General features: G+C 35.5%; 1 protein-coding gene across 2 annotated transcripts in view; it reads right to left on the bottom strand.

The window, feature by feature from the left end:
* ROCK1 (Rho associated coiled-coil containing protein kinase 1) overlaps window positions 1-27,510 on the bottom strand; it is a 129,766-nt gene that overhangs the window by 45,083 nt on the left and 57,173 nt on the right. For both annotated transcript variants that reach the window (XM_037508756.2, XM_037508755.2), the window contains exons 9-12: window positions 26,786-26,877; window positions 8,156-8,315; window positions 7,053-7,113; window positions 3,301-3,389 (exon numbers count right to left, since the gene is read on the bottom strand). In XM_037508756.2, the coding sequence (XP_037364653.2) occupies window positions 3,301-3,389; window positions 7,053-7,113; window positions 8,156-8,315; window positions 26,786-26,877 (402 nt within the window). The remainder of the gene's footprint in view (window positions 1-3,300; window positions 3,390-7,052; window positions 7,114-8,155; window positions 8,316-26,785; window positions 26,878-27,510) is intronic.

Here is a 27,510-nt window from a genome sequence, read left to right as displayed (position 1 = left end):
CCTCCATTCCCTTTTTTTTCAGGAGAGCTTTGGCTATTCGGGGTTTTTGGTGATTCCATATGAATTTCATCAATAATTGTTCTATTTCTTTGAAGAATGTCACTGAAATTTTTATTGGAATAGCACTGAATCTGTATATTGCTTTTGGTAGGATGGCCATTTTAATAATGTTTATTCTTCCAATCCATGAGCAGGGGATGTCTTTCCATTTTTTTGTGTCTTCTTCTATTTCTTTTAACAGTGTTTTATAGTTTTCTTTGTATAGGTCCTTTACCTCTTTTGTTAGATTTATTCCCAAGTATTTGATTTTTTTTTTGTTTTGATAATAAAAGGGATAGTTTTCTTGATTTCTTCTTCTTAAGATTTATTGTTTGTGTATAGGAAGGCTACTGACTTTTGCATGTTGATTTTGTATCCTGCCACTTTACTGATTGATGAGTTGAATTAGTTTTTCTGTGGAGTTTTTGGGGTTCTCTATGTATATTATCATATCATCTGCAAATAGTGATAGTTTGATTTCTTCTTTTCCTATTTGGATTCCTTGTATGTCTTTCTCTTGTCTTATTGCTCTGGCTAGGACTTCCAGTATTATATTGAAAAGCAGTGGTGAGAGTGGACATCCTTGTCTTGTTCCAGATCTTAATGGAAATGCTTTCAGCTTTTCACCATTGAGAATGATACTGGCTGTTGGCTTGTCATATATGGCCTTTATGATGTTGAGGTATGTCCTTGTATCCCAAGAATTTCAAGGGCTTTTATCCTGAATGGGTGTGGCACTTTGTCGAAAGCTTTCTCGGCATCTATTGATATTATCATATGGTTTTTATATTTCTTTTTGTTGATGTGTTGGATAACGTTGATTGATTTTTGGATGTTGAACCATCCTTGTGCCCCTGGAATAAATCCTACTTGGTCGTGGTGAATTATCTTATGGATACATTGTTGGATTCTGATAGCTAAAATTTTATTGAGGATTTTTGCATCAGTGTTCATTAGTGAGATTGGCCTGTAGTTTTTTTTTTTTTTGTGTTGTCTTTGTTCGGTTTTGGTATTAGTGTAATGTTGGCTTCATAGAACGTGTTTGGTATTATCCCTTCCTTCTCACTTTTTTGAGAGAGTTTATGAAGGATAGGCACTCATTCATTTCTGAATGTTTGATAGAATTCATAACATATTTAGATTTTTAAACATTTTTTCATGCTATGAATCCCTATGGGAGTTGGTGAAGCTTATGGAATTTTCTCAGAATAATGTATTTTTAAGCATAAAATACATAGGATTAAAAGAAGCCAAAATTATATTGAAATATAGTCTTAAACTTTTAGAAAATGTCTAATGAATTAAAAATGTGTTTCTTTGTTAATATAATAAATCACAAGATCTACTTGACAGGATTTGAAAGTATGATAAGCATAAATCATAGAAAAAAATCAGAAAAATAAGACTATATCTGTGATTTTCACTGGTAATAAAAATTCACAGCTACTATTAATTGTGGATTGTTGCCCATGTTCAAAATAGTAGGAAAGCTGAATTAAGTTATCAGAGAAAATATTTTTTTTTCCTCATCCAAATTTAAGGATCTCAAGTTTTATCCATGGACTTTTTGGCAGGAAATATATGAATTCCATAGTAAAGACCCTTAAACTCCCTCATGCAATATTTGCTACTATAAAAAAAATTAGCCACTTGAACTTTAATACAAGATTAAATAAATGAAGAGAAATGTGGCAAATTTCAAATACAACATACCACCTGGAAACCTGGGCAAATAAACTGAGATAAACTGAAAGTTAATTATCTCATCATAACTCATGTACTTTGGCTTTAGAAATAATTCTGAGCTTCAAATCTATATATGCGATGTTTTCAAATGAATGTCTCATCAAATACATCATTTGGTATGTCCAAAACTAATTTATTCCCTTCTGCTCTCCATCCATGCCCTCAGTATCAATTAGCTTCTGCTCTAGCAATCCCCCCAGTAAAGGACAACACTTGGGAATCACCCTTAACACATCTTGCTCCCTTATTCCCATTTAATTGGATAAATACCAAGTGATGCCAATTAAACAGCATTCTTTTTAAAGAGTAAATCTGAGCCATTTTTTTATTAGCTTAATTAACTTCTAATGTGTTTTCTATTGCCCTTAACATAAATAACAAATATCTTACCTTGTCAAAAACAACATCCTCCAAAGATCAGACTCTGTTAACCATCCTATCCTGGTCTCAGGCCTTTCTTTCCTACATTGATCACTTGGGCCATTCTTATTTCTTCCTCAAACTGAATCACCACTACAACCACTATCACCAGCTGTCATCTGCCTCATTTTGATTATATTATCTTTGTATGCAGAAACTTCTCAACAGCTATACAATAATTATTTATCCATTTTGTCTCATTTCCATATTTTGCATTTAGAAATTCCATGCCAAACCTTGGAATGGGTTATTTATATTCAAGATTTTTTCTAAAAAATGTTTGTAATAAGGAGTTTGCAATTGTATGGGGAATATAAAAATAAAATTAAAAAAATAAATAAAAAATGTTTGTATTTATACATTTACCTAATTTTGTCTATTAGAAATGGTATCCCATGAAAATTTTACTTATTTCCTCTCTCCCATAGTAAGAAAATTACCAATATTCCTAATTCCACTTGTTGAATACATAATCAACATGATACAACAGTGTATCATTTAGTCAATATTATTCCTTAAAAATATAATTATAAAAACTGCAACTCACTTTTATGCTAGGTTATTTAAAATTGTCTTGACCATTGTATATTTTCATAAATACTTAGGCTCTTATTAGGTTTAGACTCACAGAGAAAAAAATTTAGTTACTGCACTAGAGAATTAAAAATGGAAGTTAGTAAAATGCTTGCAGCAAAATTTAGTGAATTTTAATCTTCAACAATATTTCATCTTTTAGAAAGCACCTTATTTAATGTAAATAACTGTCCATTCAGTGAGAAAATTAAATGCGACAGAAAAGCAACTGATCAGGTGGTAAGTGAATCATCACTGTAATTATGTTAAGAAAAAAGACTGTCAGCAGCAAATTAAATGTACTTTAAATATTCTAAGGAAAACACATCTATAACTAATCTGCTAACATATATGCTACTTTTCAAATGTAGCCAAGATACTCTTCACTGAGTGTACATCAATAGCAAACTTTACAACTTTACCTATTTGTGTGTACTTTTCAAGTGTTTATAGAGTACAAGCTTGAAAATAAGCATTTGCTATATAAATTTTAATATGATGAACATATAAATATATTCTCACCTGCACTTCTGCTCCATTTCATCTTTGAGCTGCATTTCATTATGTAGCTGTTCCTCAAGCTTGTAAATTGTTTTTTGCAAATTTTCCTGCTGTAATAAAAAACAAACAAAAAAACCTCATTCTATTAAGAATATGCATAGAGAATTTAAGAATAGCAAGTTTATGTACTTTATACTTGGTTAAGAGGGAATTATTATCTCAGCCCCGTCCTTTCTATCCAATTTTTTTTATATTATTTTAACAGCATTTTTCCCACATCTACAAATATGTCAGGTACTGTGGTAGGCATTAGCAATACAAAAAATAAGAAGATTTGGTTCCTGTTCTTATGACGTTAATAGATACATAGTGGGGCATAGAGGAATAGGATGATGAATTAAGCCTACAATAACCCTAAAAACATACACATAACACATTTAATTACAATGTGGTTAAGTAATAAAATTACACATAAGGTGCTCTGAAAGAGACAAGAGGTCATATCTGCTTGTGCTAGGAAGATATGTTTGAGGTGAGACTTAAAAGACATTAAGTACCAAGCAGAGAAAGCACAAAAAAGAATAAACAAGTCTAAAAGTAGAGACACGAAAGATGGTATATTTGGAAAATGGAAAGAGATCAAGTATAGGCAGAGCACAAAACCTAACAGAAGAATGGCATAATAAAATCTGAAAAGGTTAGTGGGACCATGATGCTTGTATGCAAAAACAGAATTTGGGGACATAAATGGGTAAGCATCTTAAAAAAGGACATGACACAATACGGGCATTTTAGAACCATCATTTCAGTAATAATAAACAGATTAAAGGAAAAAGAAATTCTAGATAAAGCAACTAGTTACTAGCTTACTGAGACTGTTCTGTTAAGAGAGTACATAGGTCTGATTAAGGCAGAGGCTGTAGGAATGAAGAGAATATGGATAAATATCAACAAGAAAACAACTTATGATCTAGCAACTGATTAAAGTAAAAAGAGCAGGCACAGTAGCATTACAAAAGATAGGTAAACACAAAATGAACTGCTGAGAGAATATGAAGAAAACTCTTGAGTTTACCTCTGGACTCAGCTGAAGTGCCTGAGAGATGTGCACGAAGAGTAGCGAGAGAGGAGAGATTCAAACAACACATTCAGAGGAAGCAAAGTAGACCAGCATCAGATGTTCATTTGCAGAAAATTATTAGAAAGCCAAGATCAGATTCTTGAAAAACATTTAAAAATTAAAGGGAGAGGGCCTCCCTGGTGGTGCAAGGGGTTAAGACTCAACCTATGAAGCTATCCACAGCCACTGCAGCATGAGTTCAATCCCCAGCCAGGGAGCTACCCACATGGCATAGCAGACCTTTCCTTTCTCGCCCGCTGCTCCCCTCAGCAGTGTGTTTCAGTCAGTCTGCTGTTCTGTTCCCCACCCTCTCTCTGGTGAATCCTCTCACCCCCTCCCAACACCTCTGGCTTGTACCCCCCAGTTCTTGTATGCATAAATAAATAAGTCTTTTTTAAAAAAAGGAAAAAAATTAAAGGGAGAAATGAGAGGAGAAAGAAAGGAAGATGGAAAGAAAGGGGGAGGGAGGATAAGCAGGGAACAGAGAGAGGGAGGAATGGGTAGAAAAGGGGATAACGAGTTTGCAGAGGACTGAAAATAAAATTCAAAGAGGCAGGAAGAAAAAGAAAGGAAATGATGAGAATGAAAGAATCAGAAAAATTTGACGTTCCCCTTTCTTACTGAAATAATACTGGTTTATAACATTATATAGGTTTTAGGTATATGGTGTTATAATTCAACATTCTTATTATGTTTACCCAATTAAAAAAAAGAAGTTTGACGTTTCAGTTGAGGAAGGATTAATCAGTATCAGATGCAGTAAAAAAGAAAAATAAGATATGCATGAAAATAGCTTATTGTATTTGGCAACTATAAAGTTGTTCATTAGCCTTCTAGAAGGCTTTTAAGAAAAGCTTGAAAATTAGTTAGCTTTTTACTTAGTTCTGGGTCAATAAAAAGTGACACAAATATCTTCTTCCCCTGTGATTTTACCAGAGCGAAAGATAAAAGATAGCAGTCATTGACAGAAACTTAGAGCAATCACCACTGGTAAGATCAGTCCTAAGACAACATGATCCCACTGAATATAATTGAAGTTCTAATTTATCTCTAATCCAAGAGACAAGTAATACAATAAGAACTGAGTGATAGCAGCTCCCTATCATCATCTTCCCTAGGTCAAAGGTGCTTTAATTTTATTTCTGAGACCCTGTCAGCTATATGACGTAGCAAATAGCTCTACTGGTTCATGGCCCCTTTATTCCATTTTCCCTTGCTATCACATGTTCTATTACATTTAAGAGTAAATATATCAGAGAAAGAATTATGTCAGCATTAAAAAAATAATTGCTAGCTATTCTACTCCTCAATTAAAAATACGAAGGCTATAGTACACAGTGTGCAGACTGCACTAAGGTCATTATTTCTGGTATTTTTTTTTTTAAGATTTATTTATTTATTTATATGAGAACCGGGGTACAAGCCAGATGCACAGAAGGGTGAAAGGATTCACCAGAGACAGAGCGGGAACAGAACAGGCAGACTGATGAAATACACTGCTGAGGGGAGCAGCGGGCGAGACAGGAGAGCTCCGCTGCAGAGGCTGCGGACAGCTTCACAGTGCAGCGCTCAACCTTACCTGCGCCACCAGAGAGGCCCATTATTTCTGGTATTTTTAAGAGAAGTCCTGGTTAATCCAAAAGGATCTTCTCAACTGTAAGCAAGATTTTCTTTTAACCTCTGTCTCATGAACCCCATAATAGAAAGCACTCATGTCTCTAATATTATTTAACAACTTACTTTTCATTGGACAAATTAGATAATGTTGACTGTAGGTAATGGTTTTTATCTAACGCCCTTCCCAACCCCTGTCAGTCTTGAAGATAAATCCTCTGCCCTTCTTTGCTTGAAAATCTACAGACCACATTACCTAGACTCTACAGTTCTGATTTTAAGGTTGGCTTCAGGATGTGGGAGATAACAGCAGAAAATCAGAAGATGGGAGAAATGAAGTATTTATTCTCCCCACGCTCTTGCTTTACCCTGATTCTGGCAGTGGTCTATGTTCTATATTTCCTCTTCCTTAACTCTATGCTTTCTCTAAACTGTAGTAACAAGATTTGTTTCTTCCTGTCCTTTCAGACTAGGGGCAAGGGCTTATCACTGTTGTTAATCAATGGGTGATTTTAGTGCCCTTTATTTACTGCTCCCCTCAACCTTACCCACAGATCTATCAGTAGTCCCTTTCATTAAACTCTCTTCATTTAATAAATCAACAAAATATCCTATATATGTAACAATGGAATATATTCAATTTTAAAAAATAATGAAATTCTGAAAAATTCCACATGAATAAAACTTGAGGACATTATGCTCAGTAAAATATGCTAGCCGCAAAACATCAAATATTATGTGAGGTATCTAGACAGAAAGTAGGATAGTGTTTACTAGGAGGGTGAGTATATTGGAGAATGGGTACAAAGTTTTAGTCTACGATGAAGAAAGGTTCTGGAAATGGAGTATTCTGGTGGCATAACAATGTGACGGTGCAAACATCACTGAACTGTATATTGAGAAATGGTTAGAATGGCAAATTTTGCTATTGTCACACATAAAACTCTCTTAAATCTTTTGAATATGATGCTTTCCTGTTAAGACCCTTGCTCTGATACATTGATTGACCATAAATTTAAACAAAAATTAAAATACATACCAAGCTTTTATCCACATTGGTGCTACTTCTATTATCATTAGGATTTGCTGAAGTTAAGTATCTGGGAGGAAAAAAGTTTTTAAAACTTTGAACATTCAATAACTTTTAAGTTATTCAATCTTTAATATATAATAACTAGTAAGAAATATTAAATGATTTTTTCCCATCTTATACTGTTTTTTTTAAATTGAGTGTGGTTTATAATTTTCACTTTAGAAACATAATAGAGAAATGATACATAAAACCTCTGTTTAGGTGTGAAGCAGCAAAACTTGGGACTCTTAAGTCTTACAGAGTTCTCTGAATTCAGTATAAAATTAGAATAACATATAAAGACAAGTTGTTAGTGATCTTTAAAGGTCTTCTTCATACATTTTATGAGATTATCAAACAAATTGTATTGAAAAATTCTAAGCTATCAAATGTTATATAAAGGGACTGCTACTGTACTGCTGCTGCTTCTGCTACTATCTCTATCTTGCTACAATTACCATTATTACTACTGCAGTCACAACTAAATCACAACCACAGTTACCACCTTGGCTAATCAGTAGAGCTCTCTCAAAAAGATATCAAAAGCTATACAGTATGTTTCACAGCTATTATGGAGAAACTACTAATGTACCAGATATTCAAAGTGAAAAACAGAAGCTAATCAAGTGTTCTTTAAGTACTTTTAAACAAATAACAGTGCTCTAATAGAAACAAAAATGTTGCTTCCTGTGTTATTCTTGGAAAATTATTCAGATTAATTAGAGAATCTAGTAGTCAGAAGATAGTAATAGGGGTTATGTAGCAGTTTTGTAGAGAAGAGATCGATTGACAAATGACAAATCCTGATGTGATGCCATTTAATCACACTGATTGTTAATGTGTCAAAGAATGCACTATGTATTACATAATGTAAATAAAGACAAATACAACATGCCAGTGGAATATGAGTTAAAAAAGAAATCAGAGCATTTTATCTCTAAGAGATCTTCTAAATTTAGTATGCTATATAACTGAAGTTATAACTACAAAGTTAGTAATATATGGTTCTCTAAATGCAGAACTGCAATATAAGGAAACCACCTGAACACATCAATATTCAGCATACTTACCTACGATTGCTATAATATGTAAATCCTACAAAAGGCAGTTGATTGCCAACAAAAGCTTTAGGTATAGGGAAGGTTTCTTCATCTCCTTTATCTTCTTCCAAGTCATCAAAGTTACTTGTATCAATGTCACTACTTAAATCAGGTACAACTGGTGCTACAGCTGAATACAGAAGTAAAATTAGTTCACTTCAAATTTAGTACAAAAATAAAGTGAAGCAAAAATTCCATACCAATTACTATTGGTTTTCATATACAAATAATTTGTGAACCACAAATTCCAAATGGGTTGAATCCCATTATAGTGAGTTTTACTGTCAATCAACTGGTATTGATCATTATGTAATTCTATGAAATGATTGTCCTCAAGGTCATTTAGATTATCATCTATTTTAATTTGAATATTATAAGTCAAGTATTTTAAGGTTTTATAATACATCGCAGCATAAAATATGCAACAGTAATTAGGACTACAGAAAAGTTTTCAGAAGCCATACTTTAAAATCGATCCATTTCAAATACAGCATTTTATTCACTAATCAGCTCTACAGAAGACTAGAAAGGTTGGTTATTAGTGTTTTGGATACAATTAATAATTTGTTACTGGACTGTATTTCCAAATAATAAAAATAGAATATAAATGATGACCATATTACCCCCTAGTATAATATTAAATCATGAGGAGCACAGTATTTTGAATTACATTTTTAGACAAATTACCTCTTCTGAATTGAATGGATGATTAAGGAACAATTCACTAAAGTATTTGTGAAGTGGTTGTCAGGGAAAGAGGGCAGGGATACCAAACATGGACAGAGAATCAAGAGTTATAAACCTGATGGGGAGCAAGGTTCATATATACTAACTATAAAGTCACATATGCAATGTTCAAATCTTCGTAACACAGAAAATGCTATATAAAACAAATGCTACCAATATTTCTTTTGAAGTTTGAATATGCTAGAGTATATCTCTAAAAATATATTTTTGAAAAATGCTTTTTAAAAATACAAGTAACATAAACAACACAAAATATCATCAAAATATTGAATAATTGTTTTACACACAATCATCTCATTCATCTTAAGAAGATAAAGATGAGCAACAAAAAACAAAAACCTGATTTCAAAGATTTAAGTAACAGAATCATATTTCTATTGAATCATCTAGGTATTTCACGCAAAAAGAACTAATGTAGTAAATTTCAGATACAATGAACTACTTGATAGGAATAAAACAACATTCAACCCAAAGAAGCTGTAGTATTAAAAACAGTGAAAGGGAAAAGAGCTTTTCCATCATTCTCTTTTCTTAATGGCCTAGAGAATGGCCTGACTAAACAATTTTAGTTTTCTAGTAATAAATACTTATTTATAAAGCGAAGGGAATAAAAGGGCATCTTCTCCTTGTGAGAAGTATATAAATCAATTATATTCTTGACATATATTTTACTTTAAAACAGTAAATCTGGAATTCAATACCCTTTCATGATTAAAAAGAAACCCCAGTCAACAAATGTAGAATTTCCTCAATATGATAAATGTTGGGAAAATAAATATACCCTAAGTCACATTTGGCAATGCTTGGGTGTATTTTTGGTTGTTACAAATGGGGGAAATGTTCTAATGGCATCTAGTAGTGGACAGAGAACAGAAATACCACTAAAAATACTCAACGTTCAGGGAAAACCAACCAAAAAAAAAAAAAAGATTTACCTGCCAAAGGTCAAGATTGAGAAATCCTGCATTAAAATTATCATGCAAGTAAGATTTTAAAAGGCAGCAGAGCTAGTTTGGGTGCATATTCTTTTATAGCTTCTGATAAATTTAGTTTTTTTATATATGATACTATTGAAGAATAGTTTTTTTCAATTAAAAATATTTTTAAACTTTTTAAATTTGGGGTAACAATAGGAACCCACTATCAGGTATCACCACTGTAGTGAACCCACCACCAAATCACCCATAGTCCATGACCATAATCCATTGTGCCTCCTTCAGTCTTTGTTTTCCCACACCCCTTACCCCTCTGTAAGTTTCAGTTCTATTGTCAGCTTTCAAGGGTTACTTTTTAAGCTTGTCTGTATCTGGCCCTTAGTTTGGTTCCTCTATATTGCAGATGTAAGTGACACCATCCAGTATTTATCTTTCTCCTTCTGATTTACTTCACTTAGCTTTATCCCTTCTACTCCACATATATCACCCCAATTACCAGGGATTTTATCTTTTGACTACTGAATAATATTCCATTGTATATATACATCATATCTTCTTGATCAAATCATCTCTTTTTGGGCCCTTAGGCTTTTGCCGTAAGTTGGCTATTGTAAACAACACTGCAAAAAACATGGGATACAAGTCTCCTTTTGAATTAGTACTATTGAATTTTTCAGATACATGCCTGTGTGGAATTACTAGGCCATATAGCAGATCCATCTGTAATCTTTTGAGACACCTCCATTCTGCTTTCCATAAGAGCTGGACCAGTCTGCATCTCCACCATCAGCAAAAGAGGATTCCCTTTATTCTATATCCTAAGCAGGGTTTGTTTTTTCTGATCTTTTCAATACGAGCCATTCTCACAGGTTGAGGAGGTATTTCATTGTGGTCTTGGTTTGCATTTCCCTGATTAGTGATGATGAACATTTTTTCATGTGTTTATATGCAATCTGATGTCTTCTTTGAAGAAGTGTCTCTTTATATCTTCTGCCCATTTTTTGATTGGGTTATTTGTTTTCTCTCTATTGCATTGTATGAGCGCTCTGTAGATCTCTGACGTAAGTCCCTTGTCATATATATAGTGTACAAATATTTTCTATTCAGTAGGTTGTTTTTTCATTTTGCAGTTTCTTTTGCTGCGCAGAAGCTTTTTTGTTTGATATAGTCTGAGTTGTTTATGTTCACTTATGTTTTCCTTGTTGGGGGGATGAATTCCTGAAGACATCACTGAAGTTTAAGTAATGAAATGTTTTGCCTATGTCTTCTTCTATGTAGTTTATGGCTTGACGCCTTCCATGCAAGTCTTTTATCCGTTTTTGAGTTGATTTTTGCATATGGTTAGATAGAGTGGTCAAGTATAATTCTTTTGCATACAGCTGTTCAGTTTTTCCAATACCATTTAGTGAAGAAACTACTTTTGTTCCACTGTATGGTCTTGGCCCCTTTATCACAGACTAACGGGCTATATAGTTAGTGGATTAATTTCTGGGCTCTCAATTCTATTACATTAGTCTGCATGCCTGTTTTTATTCTAGTACCAGGCTGTTTTAATTATTATTGCTTCATAATGTACTTTAAAGGGTGCATGCAGCCAGAGGCCTCACAAATTCCTGCAAGACTCCATCAGTGTCCACCCAAACTAGTGAGGCCCTGGACCAGTGCCAGAGGAGGTGCCAGAGTAGTCATAAGCCTGTGACTTCTAGTGAGGCCCAACCAGCTGTTTGCACAAACAGGTGAGACTTCTGACCAGTGAAGGGGAAAAGAGTCATGCCTATACGAAGCCCCATCTACAGTATCTGGACCCCAAAGCAAATAATGGGGAGAAGGTAAAATCCAACAAATGACAACATGGGTCCTCAAGGAATAATATAAGACAGAGAAAGAACAAATATCCAGAACCCACCCAATTTCAAAGATTTGGAAAATATGTTCTTCCATCAAATACAGTAGTTAAAATTACCATGATAAATTCAAAAAAATGGGAGAAAAAACAGAGAAAAACAAAAGAATGTCCTAAGAAATAAAATCAATTAACTGAACACAGAAAATGAAGCTCTAAATAATATAAAAATGGAGTTTTAGGATTTTTTTTTTAAAAGATTTATTTATTTATGCATACAGAACTGGGGCACATGCCAGAGATGCAGAGGGTGAGACGGTTCACCAGAGACAAAGCGGGGACAGAACAGGCCGATCAACTGAAACACACTGCTTAGGGGAGCAGCGGGCGAGTCAGGAGAGATCTGCTGTGCCATGTGGGCAGCTCCCTGGCCGGGGATTGAACTTGCGCTGCAGTAGCTGAGGAAAGCTCCACAGATTGCGTCCCAACCCCTTGCGCCACCAGGGAGGCCCGAGTTTTAGGATTTAAAGAGAAAAACAGAATATGACTAATTCAGGAGAAAGTCACAGAAGTAGAAAAGATAAATTGGGAGAATGAGTTACTGTTACCGATGATGCAAATGTACAAAGAAACCAAGTAGAAAAGGAAAGAGAAACAAAGTGAAAAAATATGAAGAAACACTCCAAGAATTATTCAACTCCATGAAGAAAGGCAACACAAGAAAAATGGATACCAGACAGGAAAGAAAGAAACAGAAAATGTAATTCAAGAAATACAGGAAAACTACCCAAACCTAGAGAAGAGAATAAATGTACAAATCCAGGAAGCTAAAAGAACCCCAGCATACCTAAATAAAATGAGGCCAAAACTAAGATATATATTAATAAAACATCCAAGAATTCTGAACAAAGTATAAAAGAATATTGAAGCTGGCAGAGGGGAAGAAGTAGACTGTTAACCACAATCAGGTTAACATCAGACTTTTCTAAAGAAACACTATGAATGAAGAGAGAATGGAACAATGCGTTCCAAATACTTAATGATAAAAATTGCCAGCCAAGAAAACATTATACTGCAAATATGAGGGAGAAATAAAGGCATTTTCAGACATAGAAAAACTCAAGAAGTTTGCAAACACTAAACTACTTTTCCAAGGGAGGAACATATATACCTTCTCAAAGAGAAGAACATATACAAAAATGTGAATAAGAAAATAGACTGACACATAAAAATTAAGAATAAAACATCAGCAACAGGCTATCACATGTCAATAGTCACTCTAAATCTAAGTAGACTGAACTCAGGAATTAAAAGACATAGAGTATCTAGTTGGATTAGGAAATAGAATCCAACCTTCTATTTCCGAAGTAAACTCTCAAAAGAAAGAAGGACAGCCACCCTTCAATCAGACAAAATATAATAGATTTCCAGTTTAAAAAGGTAACAATAGACAGGGGTGGACACTACATAATGATCATAATGATAAGGGAATGATATGTCAAGAAGATATAACATTCATCAACATATGCCCAACAAATGAAGGAGCACCAAAATACATTAGGCAGCTAAAGTAACTCATAAAACAGGCTGGAAAAAACACATCTGTGGGAGGAGACTTCAATACCCCACTCTCCACAATGGATAGATCAACAAGACAGAAAATAAACAGTGATACAATAGCTTTACACAGAATTAGACCATATGGACCCAGTAGACATTTACAGAACACTGCACACCCAAAAGGCAGAATACAATTTTTTCTCAAGTGCACATGGGACAGTCTCTGGAACAGACCACATTATGGGTCACAAAATAAATATTAACAAATTCACACAGACTGAAATTGTATCTAGCATCTTCTCAGACTATAAAGGTATCAAAATTGAAATCAACTGACCAAAAACGAAATAGGAGAAATAACAGATACCACAAAAATTTAGAGGACAGTTAGAGACTACTATGGTATCTATATACTAACAAATTCAATAACCTAGAAGAGGTAGACAAATTCTTAGAACTGTAGCATTATTCAAGATGCATAGTGAAGAAATAGGAAACCTGAACATCTTTTTCTTGTCTAATTGTTTTAGCTGGGACTTCCAAATACTATTCAATACGTTGAATAGTAATGGTGCAAGTGGGCATCCTTGCTTGTAGCAGACCTGACTGGAAAAGCTTTCAGTTTTCCACCACTGAGAATATTAGATGTGAGTTTGCGGTAAGCGGCCTTAGGTTAAGACATGTTCCATTTATGCCCCATTTTTCAACATAAATGGATCTTAGGTCTTATGAAATGCTTTCTCAGCACTAATATGATCATATGATTTTAATCTTTATTTTTGTTGATGATGAATTACACTGATTTATTTTTGGAAATATGAACTACCCTTGTGTTCCTAGTATGAATCCCACTTGGTCATGGTGTATAATTCTGCTTTTTCCTCATTGACAGCTTCAATACTTTCTTTGTCTTGAACTCTTGGAAGTTTCACTACTGTATGCTCTGGTGTAGCTCTGACTTTGTTTGGACAACCCAGGGCTCTTTTAGCTTCCTAGATTTATACATTTACTCCCTTCTCTAGGTTTGAGAAGTTTTCTCCATTATTTCTTAAAATACATTTTCCGTTCCTTTCTCTCTCTCTCCCATCCTTCTTCTGCTGCCTATACTCATAGAGTCAGAAAATTCCAGTGTTTCTTCATTTTTTTTTACTGTTTCTTTTTCCTTTCCTACCTGCCGCTTGTTCATTTGCATCTTCAATTACACTGACTTGTTCTTCCATTTGATAAACTCTACTTCTGTGACTTTCTTCTAAATTTTTCATCTCTCATATTTCTCTTTATATCCTGAATCTAAACTATAACCTTATTGAGAGCTTCATTTTCATCTTCTGCTTTTTTTTTTTTAACTCCTAAGGACATTTGTTATTCTGTTTTCTCAATGTTCTTCCATTTCTTTGAATTTCTCTCTAACATGGCAGTTTTAAACTCTGTATCTGATAGGAAGAACTTATCTTCTATATCTTTGAAATTTGGTTTAATGTGTATAGAGATTTAGTTTGGGATTAAGAAAAAGTTCTGGAGATAAGATGATGGTGATGACTGCACAACTATGTAAAGATGCTTATTGCACTGAAGCTGTACACTTAAAAATGATTGGAATGATTTTAAGTTATCTCTAATTCACAAGAAAAAGATAACTTTTCTTTAAGTTTTTTTCTTAAAAGAATATAATAAAATGCTAAAAAAGTCTAAATGAGTCTAACTCTCTGAAATTTGCTAGTCCTTAAATTCTTTATCCATAGTCTATACTAATCATTTATCCCACTGGAATGTAAAATTCTAAAAGAGAAATTCTAGGCTTACTTAATACACATAACCCAAAAAAGTATATATGTGCATACAGATAATGAATTTTGTTTGTTTTTAACTAAACTGAAAATTTAGTACATGAGCTGACAGTGTTACCAGTGTTATCATTTTGTGTATTTCCCACCAGCTATAGGTTACAAGAGTAATGGTAATATCTTATCTTAGTGAGATCAAGAATGGTAAAGCTTTGCAAGCATTACACTTAACATAATATTTGATAATGCTACTTTATATAATAAATGTTACGTTGCCCCAAATAAACTGCCAACAAATGTCAATTCCCTACATTTCTAATACTGGAAATCTTTAAAAGGTACATGGTATTCCAGAAGATGAACAATTCTGGATTCAGAGAGACTATGACCATTATACTGGCACTGTCATTTCCTAGCAGTGTGACCTGTAGCAAGTTTTGTGAAAGATATTTCTCTGAACAATGGTGTGCAAAAGGCTTTTCATTTCTTCAGCATTCTATCTTTAATCTCTTGTCACTTCTTCACCTCTATTTCAAATGAGTGGAAAAAGTAATTTTACAATCTTAACACTTTTTGTCTCTAAATTAAGAGTAAGAAATTCATGGAAATTCTGCTAAAAATCAAACTAGTTTTTACCAGTTCCCACACCAAGGAACAGATGGTAAAGAGTGTCACTGCAATCTGTAGACATGTAAGTTGTAAAACAATCAAAAGGATTATTTACTAAAAAGTAAGCAAATCTGCCAAAGAAAATTGGAGAGTCTAAAGAAAAAAATACAAAGAATTGTGTTATATAATTTTTTTAAACTTAGGTCAGTGAGGTCAGCTCAGAATAAAAGCATTCTTGGTATTTTAGGGGTGGGAAGTAGAGAAGGGGTAAGAAGAGTGGTAAGAAAGAAAAGTTCTGCAGACTTCATTTTTTCCTTTTTAATAACCACAAAATAGGGGCTATTCGGATTAAAAAAAAGATAGCAAAATGTTTATAAGTATGCTAAATATAAGCATACTACAACAAAACCACAGATGATAATACAGATTTTTAAGAGGTAGAAAGCAACAATAACCTAATAAAATCACCAAATATATTAATTCTTGAAATAAAATTTACATAAATGAAGTAATTCACTACCCTTTTCATCAATGTTATATAAAAGAGGTATAATCATATCATAAATTGTCATTGATTTAGACTCTCCAATTCTACGAGACTAAGAGTTCCACAAGGCAGCTTTCCTAGTGCTGTCCCTACTTGTGCCATAGTGGTGACCAGTCAGCACCATCTCTGCCCCTGCTCAACCTGCTTCACCCAGTGGAGTCTTTTTATTTATTTTTATATTTTTTCACTTTTCATAATTTATTTTATTTTATATATATTTTTACATCATTTTTCATTTTTGTACAATGCATGCATTTTCATCTTGGTTATAGTCCCCATACAATCCTCCCCTTATTCTGACCCTAATTCCTCCCCCCCCCCCGCAGTGTGTCTCTGGTTTATAGTTGCTTGTTGATTTTGATTTTTACTTTATTATAATTAGTCTTTTTCCTGGTCCCGTATTTAGGTCTTCTAAATTCCTGCTATGAGCGAGACCATCCGGTCTTTTTCTTTTTCTTTCTGGCTTATTTTGCTGAGCATGATCCCTTCCAGTGCAAATCCATGTTGCCGCAAATTGCATGAGTTTATCTTTTTGATTGCTGAGTAATATTCCACTGTGTATATGTACCACATCTTCTTGATCCAGTCATCTATTTTTGGGCATTTGGGCAGTGGAGTCTTTTTAAATAAAACTAGGGAGAGGATCAACACGGGGGGGGGGGCTGAGGAACGCTGCCAGTAAGTCCTCCCATTAAAAAAAAAAGTTACAGGGAGGAAAAGCGGCAGGTCCCTGCGAGAACCGGGACACAGAAGATAAACAGCGACTCTGTCAAAGTGCCAGAAGAGGAAAAGTGGCCATAAAAGAGGACTAGAAGGAATGAAAGCTCAGAAGCCTGCTGCCCTCCCCCACCCACAAAGCCGGCACACTCCGACCAACAGAAAGGAGGAAAAGGAAAAATAAAAAACAAAAACAACAAGAACAAGAACACACTACAGATCAAGCGGGACAATGAGTGGAAAGGAACTACAGCAGACACCGCACCACGCGGATGGGAACTGTGGAGAACCATGCAGGAATCGCCACTGTGGTGAGCTAACGGCTCTGGGCGCCATTAGAGGAAGAGAAGGACTCTGCAGAGAGACCTGCTAATAGCCCAAAGCCAGCCTGTAAGCTTGTGCGGAAAAGCATGCCCTCTGGAAAAGCATACGCAGATCACAGGTTCCCAGGTCCCCACATCCCCGAGACTAGGTTCATGGGGAGACACTTGTGAACGGTCACTGAGGTGAATCACCCTCACTGAGTAGTCAAAAACCAGGCGCCTGGGCACAGGCGCGGGGTGCAAAAGGCGACATTCTGCGGACACTGAACTGGGCTACCATCCCCATCCTGGATCTGAGGGCTTCAGAACTGAGAACCGGGGCTCGAAATTCGGTGCCTGGGATTCCCCACGACAGTGGGGCATGGGACAGACATAGCTCCCCCACGCCACTAAGGGGCTCCACACCACCCCCACTCTATTCCCCAGAGACCTACAGGGAAAAACGCAGTTTTGGAAGGATCCTAGATAAGTTCTCTGGTGCCACCTAGTGACCAGAACAAAATCACTAACTTCCTGATAGTTGGAAGCCAGGGATCCCAAAACCACCATGGTCAGGCTCTGAGAGAGGGTGGGGCATGCAAACTGGGGTAAGACGGGAAACAAGGTGTGGAGCAAGACCCCATTCTGGAACTGAGAGCCAAGCACAGGATCCTGGGTGTGGGACCCGCCTTAACAGTGGGCACAGCACAGGGTGACAGAAAGCTTTTTTTTTTTAAAGATTTATTTATTTTTATTTATACAAGCACTGGGTACAGTCAGAAGCGCGGGAGAGTGAGAGAATTCACCAGAGCCAGAGTGGGGAGCAGAGCAGGCAGAAGGACCGAGGTACACTGCTGAGGAGAGCAGCGGGCGGCAGGAGAGGTCTGCGCACCATGTGGGATCCTCCTCCGGTGGCTGGGGAGCAGCCAGGGATCGAACCGGCACTGCAGAGGCTGCGGACAGACTCGCAACCCAGCGCTCAACCGCTGTGCCACCAGGGAGGCCCAACAGCAAGCATTTTGGATCTGATAGCCCTGGAACTGAGACCTAGAGCACAGAATTCAGGGCATGGGAGCCATACAGCTGCTGGCACAGCACTGGATGAGCATGGGGCAGACAAAGCACCCAGCTTGAACAAGAGTCCCTGTGTTGAGGTGTTCCCCTCCCCGCATCCGTTTCTCAGGGAACCACTGAGAAACAGCACAGGTCATCAAGTAAAGGTCTCTGGCGCCACCTAGGGACAAGAACAAAATCACCAGCTAGCTGATTCTCTGCTGGAACTGAGTAAATACAGAGGGAGGGAACTGTAAGGGACAGTGCCCAACAACACAGCATCAAGCCCTGGTGGGGTTTTGGCATACAGTGCTGGACTCGGTCTGGTAAACAGTTTCCAATACCACTGAAGGAGCACCCCAAATAGAAGCCCCTCAACACCAGTGGCACACCGTCACAAACGCACAGAGCTAATTAGAAAGCAAACAGCAGAGAGAAGGAAAAATATAAATAACCAAGCAAGCCCGCAAGAGGACACACCACCCACCCACCCACACACACACACACAGTCACCAGAGCTCAACAATGACATGGAAGAACTTCTTGGCCTGTCAAATAGAGAATTAACCCTTTGCACTCCGCTGTCCTCTTGCACTCTTGCATGTCCTCTCTCAGGAGACATCGGAATTCTAGCATATCACTCGGATGTCCCCTCTCAGGGGACATTGCAATTTATTAGTGATTACGGGGAATTAAGATTATTTCAACGCAACTTTTTGAGACATGCATGTTTCCCTGAAGTTTTATCTTGAAATGGCACAAGAAATTAAATCAAAATATCGTAAAATGGTTCCGAGTGCAAAGGGTTAATGATCATCATGATTAAAAAGTAGAAAGAAAATGAAAAGAAAAAAATGATTTGAGACAAATAATCACTGAAGAACGAAATTGAGACTTCAAGAAAGGAAATAAAAGAAATGCAGGAGATTAAAATACTACTAGAGGAGATAAAGAACTCTGCGAAAAGCAATGAAAACAAAATCGATGAAATGAAAGAATGGAGTACTCTGAAAGATACAGAAATAAAAGGAGCCAAAAAAAAAAAAAAAGAGAGAAAGAAATGCAAAGGGAGAAACATGAAGACATTCTTCGATATTAGACTCCATGAGGAGAAGAAATGTAATAGTTACAGGCATTCCAGAGGTGAGATGAGAGACAAAGGAACTGAGAAATTATTTGAGGCGATAATTGAAGAAAACTTCCCAAACATGAAAAAGGAGATGAATATAGACATACAGGAAGCAAGAAGAACATCCAATTACCACAATGAAAAGAAAACTACAGCAAGGCTCATAATAGGAAAGCTTGCAAGAATCCAAGACAAGGAAAAAATAATGAAACGGGCAAGGGGGAAGAAACCGATAACTTATATGGGATAACCAATCAGGTTAACTTCAGACTTCTCTGAAGAAACACTACGGGCAAGAAGAGAATGAAATAACATATTCAACAAACTTCAACACAGCAAATGCCAACCAAGAATACCCTGAAAAGCTCTCCTTCCTCTATGAAGAAAAAATATGGACCTTCTCAGACAAACAGACACTCCAAGAATTCATAACAACTAAACCCCCACTCCAAAAAATTCTACAAGAAGTCCTAAAGCCAAAACCAACAGAGGAATGAACAAGAACAGAATAAAGAAGGAATTAAATTACAAAGAAGACAAACAACATGGCAAATACAGATGCCAACATATCAATATTAACTCTAAATGTAAATGGATTAAACTCATCAATAAAAAGATAGAGAGTAACAGGCTGGATTAAAAAGCAAAATCCAACATTCTGCTGTATCCAGGAAATATATTTAACCACAAAAGATGAACACAGACTGAAAATAAAAGGTTGGAAAACAATCCTACAAGCAAATGGACCAAAAAAAGAAGGCAGGGACAGCTATACTTATATCAGATGAAACAGACTTCAAATTAAAAAAGGTAAAAAGAGACAAAGACAGACACTACATTATGATCAAGGGGACAATACACCAGGAAGAATAACACTTATCAACATATACTCACCAAATGAAGGAGCACCAAAATATTTTAGACATTTATTATCAGCTCTGAAAACAGACATTAAAGAAAATACATAGGGCCTCCCCTGGTGGCACAGGTGGTTGAGTGCAGCGCTGTGAAGCTGTCCGCAGCCTCTGCAGAGCCGGTTCGATACCGGCAGGCCAGCGAGGGTCCCACATGGTGCGGCAGACCTCTCTTGTCGTGCCAGCTGCTCCCCTCAGCAGTGTATTTCGTCAGTCTACCTGTTCTGTTCCTTGCTCTGTCTCTGGTGAATCCTCTCACCCTCCTGCAAATCTGGCCTGTACCCCGGTTCTTGTATAAAAAAGAAAAAAAAGAACCTTAAAAAAAACATATATAGTGGGAGACTTCAACACCCCACTCTCACCAATGGACAGATCAATGAGATAAAAAAATAAACAAAACACTAGAGCCCTAAATAAAGACATAGAACTCATGGACTTAACAGACATCTAGAGGATACTGCACCTAAAAAAATCTGAGTACACATTTTTCTCAAGTGTGCACGGACCATTGTCCAGAATTGATCACATACTGGGCCACAAGACAAACAACAGATACTTGAAGACAAATCAACAGATATGTGAAGATCAAAATCATTCCAACTATTTTCTCTATTCATAAAGGCATCAAAACTAGAAATAAATCAAGAAAAGAAAACAAGTAACCCTCCCACTTCATGGAGATCGAAATCCACACTACTCGAAGACCACTGGACTAATGAGGCGATCAAAGAAGAAATTAAAAAATACTTTGAGTTGAACAACAAGGAGGACACCACTTTCCAGAATGTATGGGATGCAGCAAAAGCAGTACTAAGAGGAAAATATATAGCAATATAGGCTCACATCAAGAAACACGAACTCAAAGAAACAACCTATCACATCTTAAAGAACTAGAAAAAGAACAACAAAAAAACCCTGAAAGCCAGTAGAAGAAAGGAAATAATAAAAATCAAAGCAGAAATAAATGAAACGGAAATTAAAAAAACAATCCAAAAGATCAATGAAACCAAAAGCTGGTTCTTTGAAAAAATAAACAAAATAGACAAACCTCTAGCAAGGCTCACAAAGAAAAAATGGAAGAAAACACATATAAATAGGATTATAAATGAAAGAGGAGAAATCACAACAGACTCAGGAGAAATCACAACAGACTCAGTAGAAATCAAAAGAATCATCAGAGATTTCTATGAACAGTTATATGCAAACAAATTCAACAACCTAGAAGAGATGGACAAATTCCTAGAACAATATAATCATCCAAAGCTGGACAAAGAAGAAATAGAACAACTACACAGACCAATTACAAGCAGCGAAATTGAGGCAATAATCAAAACACTCCCCAAAAACAAAAGCCCAGGTCCAGATGGCTTCAAAAATGAATTCTACCAAGCATTCAGCAGTGTATTAGTGCCTATCCTACACAAACTCAAAAAATTGAAAAAGAAGGAATACTTCGAAATACATTCTACAAAGCCAACATTACACTAATACCAAAACCAAACAAAGACAGCACAAAAAAAGAAAATTACAGGCCAATCTCCCTAATGAACACTGATGCAAAAATCCTCAACAAAATCCTTGCCAACAGAATCCAACAATGCATCAAAGGGATAATACACCACAATCAAGTGAGATTCATCCCAGGGGCACAAGGATGGTTCAACATACGAAAACAGTGTAATCCAACACATCAACAAAAAGAAAAATAAAAGCCATATGATCATATCAACAGATGCTGAGAAAGCATTTGACAAAGTTCAACATCCATTTATGATGAAGGCCCTTGAAATTCTCAGGATAGAAGGAATATAACTTAACATGATAAAAGCCATATACGACAAACCCATCGCCAATATTATTTTCAATGGTGAAAAGCTGAAGGCCTTTCCTTTAAGATCAGGAACAGACAGGATGTCCTCTCTCACCACTGCTCTTCAATATAATACTGCAGGTTCTACCCAGGGCAATAAGACAAGAGAAAAACATACAAGGAATCCAAATAGAGAAAGAAGAAGTAAAACTATCACTATTTGCAGATGATAGGATAATATAAGTAGAGAACCCTAAAAACCACAGAAAAACTACTAGAAATAATCAACCAGTTCAGTAAAGTAGCAGGATACAAAATCAACACACAAAAATCAGTAGCCTTCCTATACACAATCAATCTGAAGAAGAAGAAATCAAGAAAACCATCCCTTTTATAATTGAAACAAAAAAAAAATCAAATACTTGGGAATAAACCTAACAAAAGAGGTGAAGACCTATACAAAGAAAATTATAAAACACTGTTAAAAGAAACTGAAGAAGGTGGGGAGGGGGGAAGAGGAAGAATTAGGGTCAAAATAAGGGGGGGGTGCAACTGTATGGGGAATATAACCAAAATGAAAATGCATACATTGTGCAAAAGTGAAAAATGATGTAAGAATTATATAAAATATTTTTTAAAAAAAAGAAACTGAAGGGCCTCCCCGGTGGCGCAGAGGTTGAGTACTGGGTTGCGGGGTTGCCCGCAGCCTCTGCAGCACCGGTTCGATCCCCGGCTGCTCCCAGGCCACCGGAGGAGGGTCCCACATGGCGCGCAGACCTCTCCTGCCGCCCACTGCTCCCCTCAGCAGTGTACTTCGGTCCTTCTGCCTGCTCTGCTCCCGGCTCTGTCTTTGGTGAATTCTCTCACCCTCCTGTGCTTCTGACTGTACCCAGTGCTTGCATAAATAAATGAATGAATGAATGAATGAATGAATGAGTGAATAAATGAATAAAAATCTTAAAAAAAAAAAAACTGAAGAAGACACAAAGAATGGAAAGACATTCCCTGCTCATGGATAGGAAGAATTAACATAATTAAAATGTCCATCCTACCAAAAGCAATACACAGATTCAACGCTATTCCAATAAAAATCTTAATGACATTCTTCAAAGAAATAGAACAAATACTGATGAAATTCATATGGAACCACAAAAAAAAAAAAAAAAAAAAAAAAAGAACCAGAAATAGCCAAAGTCCTACTGATGAAAACAAAGGAGAAAGGAGGTATCACAGTGAGGTATCACACTTCCAAACTTCAAGTTATACTACAAAGCCATAATAATTAAAACAATTTGGTACTAGAACAAAAACAGACACACAGACCAATGGAACCGAACAGAGAGCACAGAAATAAACCACACTTACAAAGACAACTGATCTTTGACAACGAAGCAAAGAACATACAATGGAACACAGACAGTTTGTTCAATAAATGGTACTGGGAAAACTGGACCACCACATGCAAAAAAATGAAACTAGAACACTACCTCTCACTGTGCACAAAAATCAACTCAAAATGGATAAGGGAACTAACTGGACATAAGACCTGAAACCATAAAATATATAGAACAAAATATAGGTAAAACACTACACGACATACATCGCAATAACATCTTTAAAGACTCATCACCCAAAGCAAAGATAGTCAAGGAAAAGATAAACACCTGGGATTACATCAAACTGAAAAGCTTCTGTACAGCAAAAGAGACATTAACCAAAAGAGAGAGATACCCCACTCATCAGGAAAAAAGATCTTTACACTCCATTCAACTAAGGGACTGAGTACAAAGATACACAAAGAATCCACATGACTCAACAAAAACAAAATAAACAATCCAGTCAAGAAATGGGAAGAAGAACTTAAAACACATTTCTCCAAACAGGAAATGCAAATGGCCAACAGGTATATGAAAAAATGTTCAACATCCCTTATAATCAGGAAGTGAATATCAAAACCACAACGAGATACCACCTTACATCAGTAAGAATGGCACATATCAAAAATAAATAAATAAAATTTTAAAATTTTAAAAAAAGAAAAGAGAAAAGAATAATAATAATAAAAAAACAATGGCACATATCAAAAAAACAAGCAACTACAAATGTTGGAGAGGATGTGGTGAAAAAGGAACTCTCCTACATTGCTGGTGGGAGTGCAAACTGGTCCAACCACTATGGAAAGCTATATGACCTGGCAATTCCACTTCTAGGGATCTACACAAAGGACACAAAAACATTGATTCAAAAGACCACCTGTACCCCTATGTTTACTGCAGCACTATTTACAATAGATAAAACCTAGAAACAACCCAAATGCCCAAAAATAGATGACTGGATCAAGAAGATGTGGTGTATACACACAATGGAATATTATTCAGCAATCAAAAAAGATAAACTCATGCCATTCCCAGCAATGTGGATGGAACTAGAAGGAATTATGCTCAGTGAAATAAGCCAGAAGGAAAAAGAAAAATATCGGATGGTTTCACTTATAGCAGGAATATAGGGGAACCAATAAGACATCAGTGTAAAAAATATTAACAGTACAAAACACAACAAAGCAAAAACAGACAATTATAAATCAGAGACATAATGCAGGAGAGGAGGTGGGAGAGGGTAGGGGGCAGAAGCACAGGGTACTGAGGTGATGGTACATGGGTGCATTGATAAAGGAAATTCTATGGGGGCTACACCTGAGGAGGTGGGGGGAAGCAATTATTGTTTAAAAATGGAAAAATGATGTAAAAAATTATTTAAAATTTTTTTTAAAAAAGAGCAAGTAGGCCTGCAATCCAAAGCTCATTTCATGCATAACTGATAGCTCATAAGAAACTTTGTCAAATTAAAAAAAATCTAAAAAGACAAAAAAAAAAAAAAAGAGTTCCACAAGGCAAAGAGCTTTTGCTGGTTTGATACCTGCTGTAGTTATTTGTGCATTATTTTGAGAAGGAATTTAGAGCAATACAAGAGATACTTTATATTTTCTTCAGTCCCCTCTTAGATTCCAATCAGATTTATAATCATATTTGTATGTTTTCAGACTTTTTAAAACTTTACTAAGAGCATAACTTCAATAAAAAACAAAGCTTTTCATCAACTCACATCTCTCTTACAAGTTTCTCTTACAGAATGAAGACAAGAACGATGTAACAATTACATGAGGAGAATTGCCTTATTTCCCTGTTTAAACACAGTTAATAAATTTCCTCAAGGTTAAACTGCTCCTATCATTCTCTGTAGTAGGATAATTTATTAATTTCCAAAAGAGTTTCTTATTTATGCTGTTTCCTTCTAGGTAATTTTATAGCTTAGTACAATATATTATACTTGGAGGCAATATAAAGGTGTTTTTAAAAAAATATATGATAGCTAGTATACTTCATTAATACTGGTAAATCTCCATGATCTATTTCTTCAAATTAAACAAAATTAGTAAAATTTCTCTCCAAAATTAACTCTCACTTTCTCAATAAGATAGGCAATCCTTAAGACAAATTCTGAATTTCAAAATACTTACTTTCTAACACTACACAGCTGAATTCACTTTCATTATAACTATTCATTGCTATTGCTAAAGTTAGGGACTAATATTCATTATTCCTTTTCTGATGCTTGAAAAGGAGAAAAAATTCCCAAGATTTCAAAAAAGGAAAGAAAAATTCTTGACCTCCCAAATCCATGAAGATGATGGGAACTTTCAATGCCATTATAATTTTGAGTCAGGTATGCTAAACAAGGTTTTCTGGAAAATATTTTACAATTTAGGTTTTTAATAGGGAAATGTTCTAAAGTGACTGAAAATTTGAACTTCTTGCATATGGCCTATTCTTATTTTTGAACTACAAGCTTCAAATCAAATATATCTGCATTTCCTAGGTACTCATACAAATTAAATTCTGATACTAATTAATAGAACTTCTGTATATTTTTAGCAAAGACCAAAGAATAACTTTTCAAAAGAATTATATTTTAATCTCTCTATAATCTTTCTCTACAATGAGATATTAAAGTCTAAAAGAGCAATAAAATAGAGAGTAAATATCAAATTATGACTGTTAAGCTCAAATTCATTATGTGTTTATTACTATTGCATCTTAGTATCTTGAGTGGGATATCAGAGAAATAGCAGAGCAATTTTCTCAATATTATCCAATATTCCCTCTTTAAGTGCATATTAAAATGTAATTTTAAACCAAAAAGCATTTGTATATTCTGAATTTTGATATAATATACAGTAGTCCCCTCTAATTTGTGGGGGACATGTTCTAAGAACTCCCCATGGATACCTGAAAATATAGAGAGCACAGAGTCCTATACAGTCTGTTGTTTTTCCTATATATACATATAGGAAATTTGAAATTAAATTAGGCACAGTAAGAGATTTACAATAATAACTAATAATAAAATAGAATAATTTTAACAATATGTTGTAATAAAAGTTATGTGACTGTGAACTCTCCTTCTCTCTCTCAAAATACTTATATATTTTTGGACTACAGTTGACCGTGGATAACTGAAACCACAATAGGCAAAATCACAGATAAGGGGCTCAAGTGTATATATTACATATATTATAAGGCAGTTTCAACAGACTATTTACCAAACTACTTTTAAAATATTTGCTGAAAAGTGCAGTAAAATATAACTTACTATCTCGGAGTGTTTCCCAAGCCCATTGATCATTTTTGAAGAAAAGATGTCGTTTAATTTCTTCTACACCATTTCGCCCTAATCTCACCTCTCTGAATAGAAAGGAAAGGCAAAAGTTATTAGTCATTTAAGGTATTATTATAACCTGCCCAGATTTATTTGTGGACATAAAAACTCTGCAGAATGATAAATATAGTTCTCCCATATCACCTTGAAATTATACTGCTTCTCAGCATAAATAAAAAATAAGTTGACTGAGATTATTTTAAAGTATTTTTAAAATATTTTAAAAATATAGAAACAAACATATTTATTTGTTGATACTCCATAACTTTTAGACAGTGAAAATCCTGATGAATCACTCACTTTGATTAATTAGCACAATAAAATACATTTTCTTGATTTTTTAACAGTAAAGTTATAAATTTCTTGCAATCCACAACTTTATTTCACACCAGAAGTTAACAAAAACTCTTAAAAACTACCTTAAATTTAAAATGTATAAGAACATGGGGACCTCCCTGATGGCACAGGGGTTAAAGACAGTGCTATCAAGCTATCACCTGCCACTATAGCACGAGTTGGATCCCTGGAAGCATGAAGCTAACCCACATGACACAGCAGACCTCTCCTGTCTTGCCCACTACTCCCCTTGGCAGTGTATTTGAATAGATCTGCCTGTTCTGCTCCCCAACTCTGTTTCTGGTGAATCCTCTCACCCTCTC

This window comes from Talpa occidentalis, unplaced genomic scaffold (genome assembly GCF_014898055.3).
Source record: "Talpa occidentalis isolate TD23 unplaced genomic scaffold, MPIMG_talOcc4v2.1 talOcc4.13, whole genome shotgun sequence".
NCBI lineage: Eukaryota > Metazoa > Chordata > Mammalia > Eulipotyphla > Talpidae > Talpa > Talpa occidentalis.
The sequence above is the reverse complement of the archived record's forward strand: the minus strand, read 5'-3'. Positions and strand labels throughout refer to the sequence as shown.